We start from the raw sequence: 11973 nt of genomic DNA on the forward strand, positions 1-11973 counted from the left end.
TTTTTTGCCATATTTTTCCCAAATTTAAAAAGAAAATGTCCGGAAAATAAAATTTACTTCTGCAAATTCTATTTTCCTATACTTTTAAATTGTTGTTAGAATTATTGTAAATTGAAAACTTGATGCATTTTAAAATTATAAATCTGTACCTCTACTAAACAATTTGTAAAATTTTTCGTTATTTTGACGAATAATGTTGTTAAAAATAACGAAAATTCAAACATTTATACATTTTTTATTTCGCATAATTCAAAATTACTGTATAAGTACTATTTTATAAAAAAAATGTTGTATTCAATTTTCAAGTTTTTTTTCAACGAGCATAATTTATTTATCAACATTTAATATATTTAAAAAATTAAAACAATCTATTACAAGCTGCAGCTTTTTATGCATAAAATTATTATTTTATACCACGGTTGGCTATTATTATAGTCCATTACATTACATCGTTCAGAATTAGATTCAAAAACCATTATAATATTATGACGATAGGTAGCAAAAATTAATAAAATAAAATCAATATTCTAATTGGGTTGACCCATTATATTAACCTAACTATTTAATGTGCGTGAGAATTTCGATTAAAATATATATATATATATATTCGAGTTAATTTATAATTTTGATATACATTTTCAGTTTGTATAAGTTTGCTTATTAGAGTATAAATTTAATATACGATGGACGTTATGCGCAATTATCGTTAACATTTGATTTTACAACAACGATAATAGTTATGCGTACAATGCAGTTTATTTATTTGGTATATGTAATAGATTTGCAAACGAAAACAACGACACGCTGATTACATATTTTGTTAGGATCACACAACACAAAAAAAAATGTCTTAAATTGTTTTTCAATGTTAAATTACTTTAGCTAATAATATAGTTTATATAATGATTTGGTGAAAATCCCATGCAAAAAAAAATGATTATTTCAAGGGATATTAAGAAAATAATATGTAGAATAGCCGTGTGACGTCATTGGAACCGGCTCATCGTAATTGAGCACATCTTATAATGATACGTGTAAACGTGTAAAGTTTCCTCGCTTAACACGACGATTTGCCAATTTAAAAATTGTATTTATGAAATTTAGTTTACGTATAAATGTGTGATTTTATCTGTTCAAGACGATAAAAGTATCAGAAATTCTATATAACGTTTAGTTTTTTAAATATTAATAATAAATCTGTAATGTGATATTTTTGTAAAACTGTGCATCATGGCCATTTAAATATCAAATAAAAATTCAAATATTATATTATCTCTTTTAGGATTTTTAATATTTGAATAAATAAACTTTATATTGAAATTATGATACTTGTATAGTCTTAAAGACATTAATCCACACATTTTTATGTGAATTAAATTTCAAAAAAAAAAAAATTTAGGTTGGTAAAGCGTTGTGTGAAGCGGTGCACTTTTACACGTATTAGATACGCAATATCACGACGAGCCGGGCCCAATGAAGTCACTCGACTCTTTCAAATTGCTCATAAATTATCGAAAAATGTGAGTAGAAACGTAAAACCTATACCACTATTCTCAAAATTGAACATTCTTTCAAATTAAAATTTTTTTTTTGCGTTTTGTGCACCTTTAATTTTTTTTAACACGTGTTTGCTCATCTCCTCCGAGCAAGGTTTGTGATCGAGGCGTGGAGTACGTAAGAACAAACGTATACAGATTAGGTGAAATTTAGACTTGTGTAAAATAGAATGGAAAAAGAAACACGGCAGCAAATGTACGAGAAAGGTTATTGTGCTATATTTCGGTATTTACTTGAATAATCGATCTCATGTTTTAGTCAATACTTGGAAATCATAATTTTCACGTAGCAGTAAAATATATTTTACGTGACGTTATTTTGAAGTGAGTTCTAAAGTAGCAGCTTCGAGTTTATGGGATTTCAATCGAATCAATATAATAATAATTCATCGTTTTTAAAAGTATTTTTTTCTTCAAACAGTATATAGGTGCCTAACCGTATGTTATTATTTATTTTTACTTACTACCACCAATAAAGGGTAGTGTATGACACGCCAAGTAATTTTAGAAATAAATTATACTGAAATGTATTGTAATCGTTGCACTAATATTAAAGTTATATCGGAAAATATGGTTTCACTGCCTGCGGATTAAATCGTATATTATTATTATCTAATTTCCAACTAATAAAACGAACGGAACAAGATAAATCGCATTATAATAATAATAAACAAATTATAACGATATGCAAAAATATGTATTATGCAATAATCTTAAAATCTTATAAAATATTAAATGTAATATACATTATTATTAAAATATTATTACTTTTTTGAGATGTTCATCATGGTTAGTGTAAAAATATAAATTAAACTTTAGTAAATGTGGTGTGTGAAGAAAATTATTATTGAATTAACCAATAGTGTTCAACAGTTAACTAACTAAGATAATATAGTCATAGTTGGATATCATAAAGTAGGTACTGTTTAAACTTAAACTATATATTAAATATTAATAATATCAAATTTTATATTATTATATATTCATCAATAGAGATTGACTACCTGATTTACATAATTAACATATTATAAACCATTATATTTGTATAAAGGTATATCAATTATATTAATAGTTAAATGTAATTTAATTAGTTATTACTTATTGTTAGAAATAAAAAATTTTTTTGTTGTTGAATGCTAGAGATTAACAATATCGCAATTTACACAATTAATATCTTAATATGTTATAAATAATACACAATACTTTGGTAAAATATAAAACTCACACTTAAGTTTAAAAAAATTTTCTGATTCTATCTATATGATAATACCAAATAAATATAGATCACAGTATGTACTTAAAAATAAATAAAATAAATCTGCTTGGATACAACAATTCAGTCATTAGTATTAATTTTATGTGTATATTAAATATGCATTATATCGGTAAAATAGGTAGTAATTTGTTTTGAATTTCACAATATAACTTCAGCAATGTTCATACGAGATAAATATTTCAATTTTAATGACATTGAACATAAGGAACAACGTGTAATGATTTATTTCCATTGTTAATTATTCAAATAATGAATCGTTATATGTAAGATTGTTTATTTAAGTTCAAGAAGTTGACGTGTAGGGTGTAGAATGTCCAAAATATGTATATTGTAATTTTGTTGAATTTATGTTTCGATATTTGGTTAAAAATAAGACATATTGAAAAAATTTCGGGAGGGATCCAAACCCCCTGGACCACCCTCAGATACGGCCTTGCTCAGTTGTGAAATTGTATTTGTATTTTGTATATTATAATAACATAGAACAATAATGATAATAATATATTGAAAATTTAAATATTTTTAAGTTCGGCGGCCAGTGATAAATGTTATTTGTTGTTTATTCCAAGCTAAATTTATATTATATTTTTAATCCATGAAAGTGATATAAACCGTTTTTTTTCTAGTAGATATCTTAGTTCATGATCGTGAGCACGGATATAGATACTATGGTTGCACGACGGCCCATATTGGATCACAGTGCTGAGCGGCGCGGCGCCGAATGTTCTTATCAATTCTGACAAAAAGTCGCGTTTTCCTAGCGCCCTCTACAACTACTACTAAGTTACGGTAACCAAACCGGGTTACCTAGCCACGGTGGAGCGCTAGTATGTCGCGACTTTTTTTTGTATGGATACTATGTATGTATTTATGTAACTTGATAAGAACATTTGGCGCCGTCATATTATTGTTCGTTGTGCAACCATAGTATCTATATCCGTGATCGTGAGTGATATAAGCCGTGTTTATTTACTGTCTGGTGTTTGACAACCATACTATCTAATCGTGGTCTACAATCGGGAATGCGCTCAGTTTATTGGTCTATGGTATTATCTAGGGTGTGGTTAATAGCTGATGTTACCACTTTTCACTATCGCCTACCATGACTATCGTGACCATACAACCATAGCATAGTATCATATTAATATATTATCATTAGTGGTGAAAAATTGTGAATTCATAAATTGTTGTGATTAACGATCATGATATTTATTTATGTGAAATAAAAATTGGAATGTTGAGTCGATGAAAATATTTCAAAAAATAGAAATGTAGTTTAAATTTTTCCCTGTTGGAACTATTTTTATTGTATTCTTCTGTTATTCTAAAATAAACAAAATGATTAGTGTACGCCTCGTTTCATTTGTATGTTTGCATTTTGCGACTTTTAGTAAGTTTATTCAACAAAATTAACTTAATATACTGTATTATATCATGACTAATTCTTTTTAGCACTATTAAATTGTCTTTCGGTCAAAGATCAAATTTATGCTAACATCATAGCGGATAACCCATGTTTTCTTAGATTAAATGGAACAAACCAATTTGGCTGTACTTGTGAGTTATGTTATTGATATAAGTAATAATGTGTCGTTATTTATTTTTTAATTTTATAGCTTCAAGATTTGGAAATGTTGGAACTTTACATTTGGTGATAAATTCTACTGATTTAAATTGGTTATTTAATGAAGGAAAGGCTGATCCTTACACTGTAGCATTAACACCAAAAATGTTTAATAGGTAGGTGATATTTATTTACCTTTTTATTGTAATTATTTACGCTTTTAAAGTTTTTGATTTCAAACTGCATGTATAGACATTAACATAGACGCGGTACTTGGATGTGTTATCTCCGTCTTACAAGTGCGTAACACAGTCAAATTTGGGCTCAGCAGATCACTATTATCTCTGTTGGTTTAACAATTAATTTGAATTGACCTCTTATAAAATTTAAAAGTAAGGTTTTTATCTAGACAATCACTTAGGATTTTTATTATATTTTAATTTTAAAGCCAGTTATGAGTATCTACAATTTACAATTTTAAAATAATTATAACTCACTTTAAAATTGAAATATAATAAAAAGCTTATGAGATGGCCGGAACAAATGCACTTTACCAAACCCCTCACAATTTTCAAATTTTTTTTTTCAAAAGACTTGGTTTTTTATGCTTAAAACGATTGTGTAAATTTTTTTCCCCAGAAACCATCATTTTAGAAGTTATAGCCTTCCAAAGTACTACTATAATGTCGCGCGGAAGACCATTTTTGTTATTTTTTTGTACTTACGTACTCTAACCTGTTTAAAACGATGGTGCAATAATAATTTATCCCCGATTTGCTATGCAACACCTCCTCAAGTGGGTCACAGGGTTAAGAAAATTGCATTTTTGTTGCACCAGGTCACCGAGCGGGGTCACTTGCTCGCTACGCTAGCTTGGACAATTATAGAAGAAAATATCCCCCGATTTGCTATGCAACGCCTCCCCAAGTGGTTACAGGGTTAAGAAAATTGCATTTTTGTTGCACCAGGTTACCGAGTGGGGTCACTCGCTCGCTCCGACAATTAAAAACGAAAATATCCCCCGATTTGGCAAAACCCCCTTGGGTAGGCCTCGGAATTTAACAGTTGTTAAAAAGCAATTATCTTCGCAGGTAGATGACCGACTAATGGTTACCTATTAACCTATATTCTATATCTAAACTTACTAAACGGGTGACCTAAACTTTATCTCTATTCTATCCGGCTTCGAAAACATTGTATTATGACGTGATCCACAATATTATACTCCCAAAACTTGTTAAAAATTTAAAATACGTAAAAAAAATTAAAATTTGTTATAGGCGCTGCCCGTGGCAGTCAAGTACTGTTGCGCTCATGTGCATAAACGTAAAATCATGAACTTTGGAAGGCTATAACTTCTAAAATAATAGTTTCCAAAAAAAAATTACACCATCGTTTTAAGCATAAAAAAACAAGTCTTTTGAAAAATAAAATTTGAAAATCATGAGGGGGTTGGTAAAGTGCACTTTAGCCGAGATTGCCTATAGATCCTACATTTTTATGAGAGGTCAATTCACTCTAATTTTTAAATTAACAGAGCTAAACATGATCTTCAGAGCGTTTAATTTGCTATATTACACACTTGTAAGACTGAGACAGTACATGCGGATCTTACGTCCTCTTAATATTATTTCTAATTATTAATTGCATATAAAAACTTTAATAAGACCTTAAGATTAAATACATATTATTCGTGTTCTAAATAATTTAAAATTAAAATATATCCTGTTTATTTGCAGAGAGGTTTTACAAAGCATTGAATTGAGTGCTAAAGTAAATGGTATAATGTTACTAATGAATGGTACTGAACAGGAAGTAATAAATAATGATAATTTACAAAATACTGGATTTAGCCCAGAAGATACATGTCCTAACCGTTATTCAGATGTTAATAGTTGCCCAATGAAACCATGGAATCCTTATGGTACTGATATTCTTTTAAAAAGTTGGAGTTTCCCCATATTTGTTGTTTACGATCAAAACACTATCAAAGATATTATAGATGTAAGATTAATCAATTTGTTATTTTAAAAATTATCGTCATAAAAACTGGATTTTTATTTCTGTAGGGACTCATACAATTTAATAAAGCTTATCGTTAATGAATAAATAAAAATCTGGGATATTATACTCCGGTTCCAGGAGAGAACATGTCGGTTCTGCACATCCCCACTCATCACCCTTCTATTAAAACCAGTTACCCTATGACAGGGTGTTGCTTGGAGGTGCACAGAAAACCCTAATTTGGTTGGGCCGTGGCATGTTATCTTGTGAAACTGAGTATATGTTATTTTTTTTTATTGAACACTATATTTTTAATTTTGTTTTACATATTAAATACAAAATCAATGTTTTTATAATAAGTCAAAAAAGATTATTGATTAAAAATATCTTTGGAGGAGAAATACCTCTTGACCTTTATTTCAATTTAAGGGGATCGCATTGCACGTATTTTTCGTACGTTTTAGATCAATAATCAGTGGTAAATTACACATACTTTCGAATGTCCGATTTTCATTTTTAATATATGTATGAATTCTTTGGCAAAATAACTAGGCTTTCTAGGAAGTCGATTTTCAATTTTAAAGGTCCATAAAGTTTGGATATTTTTTTAAAAAATATGAAATGATTGCACTACATTTATATTTATTATGGGCTTTTTGGGTTTTATATCAAAAAAGTGGTTCTTACAAAGCATAATCTAGGAGCTTACGAATTCTACCCTTTTTTCAAAATTACAATCAAACTTCAGGAAGTTTAATTTACTACCGCTTTTGGTAGTTTTAACATTTTTGCTCTTTGTGTAATTAATAAGAATAATTTTGAAAGTATAAAGGCCTGTACATGTTGAAGCGTTAATAGCGGTAAAATACAGTTTTTAATTTTCTTTTATTGTAGTGACACTACCAAAGCAATTGAATTTTATAGCCACCACTATAATATGTGTGGACTTTTATAATTATTACATATTATTTTAGCAAAGCAATTAATTTGATAAATTTTAAGTTTATGAGTTCAATCAAAAATACTGAACTTGATATATTTTAGTTTTTTTTGGTGTATAGTAAATATATTTTATTATTCAGGGGACAAAATTTAGTATTATTGTAGTATGGAGTCCCTATTTTGTGTATTAAGGTTATTTATTCTTAATATACATTAGTTATAATGTTAATGATAAAAAAATAACATATATTATTTTTACAGTGCTTTAAAAATCATAATTTACCTTTAAATAATCAAAATGATCAATCTCTATGTGCTCTTGAATTGAAATCTCATATGTATGCTGCTGTAGATTCCAAAACGTGTTTGAGGCGAACAATGATGTCATACCAAAATATAAGACCAAGTAAATAGTTATGAAATGTATTATTTTTTTTTTTTGTGTTGCTCTGTTGAACTGAAGTAGCCTTATTGTACCTAGTTTGTTCACCTGGTAATACCATTTTTAGAGGCACTATATAATGTAATTTCGCCATACCCAATGGGATAGTGATACTTTTCTCTGGCGAAGTCCCCTTGACCACAGAGAGGGAAAACCTTTGACTGGGTTATTATATTGATGTATCATAATAATTTATTAATATTGTTAATTTGTTTAGTTAAATTTTGTGATCCGCTGGGTGATAAGAATGTGTATTGGTCTCTAAAAGAACTACGTCCAAATACACCAGATAAATCTGTTGCTATTGTTGCTGCACGGTTGGATGCTACATCTATGTTTCAAGATTTAGCTCCTGGTGCTATGTCAACAGCTACATCAATTGTGACTTTAATGACTACTGCTAATTTAATTTCAGAAATGCTTTCTTACAATGATGCCGACAACTTCTGTAAGTTCTTTAATTTAATTTTTTACCAAACTGTATTAATAAGGCTCCAGTCAATTTTGTCAAAGGTCAAAACTAATGTAGATTAATTGACCATTCTAAACATACATTTTGTTTATTAAAATATTTTTAAATATATTTAAATTTTGTAGCATAAAGTATATCTCAAGTGGCGGCAGTCGATGAAAAAAAGTGGTTTATAGACCAAAAACCAGACAAAACTGAAAGAATTTGGTTTGACAGATTTCTATTTTTAAAACTGATTTCCATTTATTACCAAGTTTTCTAGGTTTCTATCAATACGATTTTGAATATCTATTTTTTCAGCTGTAATATCCATGAATAAAATTATGATGTTTTTGTATTTATAGTAACACGTTAATACATTATTGACACTAATAATAATTGGAATATTAAAAATTACCTCGATGGAAACCTAGTAAACTTGTTAATCATCACTACACTTAGAACTTAGAAGTACTCAAGTGTGTTCCTATCTTATAAATGTTATTAAAAATACTGATAAAAATAAATAATCTATACCAATGAGTTATTTGACGTAAGTATTAAATACTAGCGTTCAATTTTTACAACAAATTAAATTCATAAACATTATCAAGAAATAACAATTAAGACCTAAAGGATCTTGATTATTTATGTGTAATTATTAAATATTAATTATTATCTATGTTTATGATAAATATATTATTATTATATACTTTTATAGTTGTTTAAAAGTTTTGTTATTGTTAACCCATTAGCGCCCAAATTATTATTTTTTTAAATTTTCAATAAATTTTTGTTGATAACTTCTATAAATACAATTTTTTTTTTAAATATAGCCTATAAATGTTGCCATATGTTAATGCTGGGCGCTAATGGGTTAATAATAAATGTGAGTATGGAGAGAGTGATTAGTAGCTGATTGATAACAAACATATGTATTTTAAAAACACAACATTGACATATATTACTTCGATATCTCCAATGAGGAATATATAATAAATATTATTTTGTATTTTTATTATAGTAGCATTTATGTCCCAATTTTGGAATGATAAAAAAAAAAGGACAAAATAATAAAAACTGAATAAATAATGTATAGGTACAAAATATTAATTTTCATGTGATGTTTTAATTTTAAATTGGATGTGTAATGATAAACTAATTTTTTTCATATAAAGGGGAAGCCACACCAAGATTTGTTGTTTTTGTATTACAAGGGCAAAACATAGCAAATTTATGTTGAGCAGTTGAAGTTAGTTTTGCATCAACTGCTGAGCATAAATTAACTATGTTATCCGTCTTAAACCAAATGTAATGGAAATATAGACCATATTTTTTCTTATTGCCTAATTTTTATAATTTAACCAGAAATGATTTTGAATCATAGAGTGATATTACTGTGTTTTGAAAAAATATTGAAATTTTCAGCTCGGAATATTATGTTTATTTTATTTAATGGAGAAGCTTATGATTATATTGGATCAAGTCGAGTGGTCTACGATATGTTAGACGGAAATTTCCCAAATGATTTAATTAAACTCAATCAGAGTCATATTGGCTTGTTTGTAGAATTATCACAAATACATTATGATAAAGAAGTGTTTGTTTATCGTCCAATCAAAAATAATGTATGTATTTAATATTTATTATTAATCAAAATTAAAAAATTATTTTTAATTTGTTATTGTTATATTTCAGGCTAGTGAAAATGTTATAAATTTCATGAATATATTTAATAAGAGTCTTTCTGATGATGGTTTTTCTGTTTCTGAATCAAAAAGCACATCTATACCACCATCATCACTACATTCTTTTTTAAAAATTGATCCCAAATTTCCGGGTATAATATTAACAGGATTTAGAGACCAATTTAAAAATAAGTATGTATTATTTTTTATTTATTTTTTATTATGATGTGTACATTTTGTGTTACATCTTAATATTTAAAATGGCTAAAGAATAGATTGAAACTTAGTTAGTATTCTTTTTTGTTGTGGAGACTTCCTATATTTAAAAAAAGTTGTAAGTTCCCACAACCAATGTTTTTAATTTAGATACAACAAAATAACTAAAACCTTAATTCTTTTTTATATATATCATAAAGTCCAATTTTTAACTTAAATGTCTTTAAATGTCCTTAAAAAAAACTGTGTTGATATATTATTCAGAATTAGTTGTTACTACATATAATAAAGAAACTTTGTTATAAATGTTCTATCCTAAGCTATAAAAGTTACACATTTTACACATTTTTTAAATACAAAATAATATGCAAATTTTTATGGTTCAAATGTATTTTGTCAATATTTGAACTTTAAATTCTTATAAAAAACATTGTGCTTACATTTTTAAATATTTTTAAACTACTATTAAAACAACTTACGAGGAACCTTGTGGTTCGTGTTCAATTTTCAAGCTAATGAAATATTTTTTATTAATATTTACAGGAAAAAAAATCATCTCTGAAGGCTATAAATGGCTCAAAAAAACTAAAAATATTTTGAATTTTAAAATGCTAATATTATAAACATTTGGTAAAATTTTCAATTGCCTATGGTTATTTATTTTTGAATTACAACAAAATATTAAATTTGTTCCATGAGAAATTGTAATTGTTTTTTTATGTAGACAAACTAAGAAATATTGTATTACATTTTCAAATCTTATATATAAAAATGTTTTTCTAAATCAAAATAATTTGCAAATTTTTTGTGATTTTGACGAATGTTATCAAATTTCTAACTTCAGATGCTCATATATATATTTATTGAGAATTTTTTTCATTTAACTAAAAAAATATTTTCAACTTTTTCATTAAGCTCAACTTTTTTTTAATTTTACCAATAACAACTTATTGAGAACCTTGTACTACATCTTCTGATTCTAAAGATGCTGAAGTAAATAATCATAGCATTTTTACTTCCCCAAGAAGTGATAAAAGACAATAAAAACACATCATTGTAAAGCCACATTCCCACTGGTGTACATAGCTTATATTTGGTACTGATCGTTTTATGTGTCAAGCCATTGGAATGGTATAATTGCGCAATTATTGGTTACTGCTGTCCTTCCCGATAAATGATAATTGTTGGTAAATGTTACACAAGAAGGAACAGCCATATTATAATAATAAAAGTATACTTGATAACCTAACCTAAACTTACCGGCTTAAATTCAATACATTCATTATGCTGCTCAAAGTCTAAAACTTAAAAACTACAATTTACTAAAAACTATTTTAATCTAAGTATACTTTTATGTTATAATTTAATAACAATATAGTATTTTTGTAATTGTGTTATTAATTATTATTTATAAAAAAATAATGGATGTTTTTTGTTTGTTGTTTTCTTAAAGGTTTTATCATAGCATTTTGGATGATGCTGAGAATATACAATATGGTAATAATTCTACAATTGCACAAACCATAGCTAATATATCAACTTCTCTTAGTAACTCCCTTTATACATTTATTACTAACTCCACCTACACTGGTTTGAAACAAGCAAATTCTAGTTATGTAAGTAATAAACTATTTATTATTTTAGTGTAAGCAAATAATAGACAACAATTATTTTTATTTTAGGTTACCAAATTATTAGATTGTTATGTTAAGTCCATGAATTGTGAAGTATTTCAATCATTGACTTCACCACTGCATTTACCTGACAACCCCCCTAATTATTATATCAGTATAGATTTGATCACAAATACTATCACTAGTCTTTCACGCCTATT

At 27.2% G+C, this 11973-nt stretch overlaps 1 protein-coding gene across 1 annotated transcript; it reads left to right on the top strand.

The window, feature by feature from the left end:
- Nucleotides 1-3991: 3991 nt before the first annotated feature.
- Nucleotides 3992-11973, top strand: LOC100167489 (nicastrin; the record flags this gene model as incomplete). Its single annotated transcript, XM_001942816.5, is given in 10 exon segments — nucleotides 3992-4222; nucleotides 4285-4389; nucleotides 4449-4572; nucleotides 6136-6400; nucleotides 7604-7748; nucleotides 8002-8232; nucleotides 9664-9863; nucleotides 9934-10115; nucleotides 11593-11755; nucleotides 11822-11973. Coding segments are annotated over 10 exon segments (1619 nt in total), but the record flags the coding sequence as incomplete, so codon positions are not given.

Source organism: Acyrthosiphon pisum, chromosome A2, assembly GCF_005508785.2.
Source record: "Acyrthosiphon pisum isolate AL4f chromosome A2, pea_aphid_22Mar2018_4r6ur, whole genome shotgun sequence".
NCBI lineage: Eukaryota > Metazoa > Arthropoda > Insecta > Hemiptera > Aphididae > Acyrthosiphon > Acyrthosiphon pisum.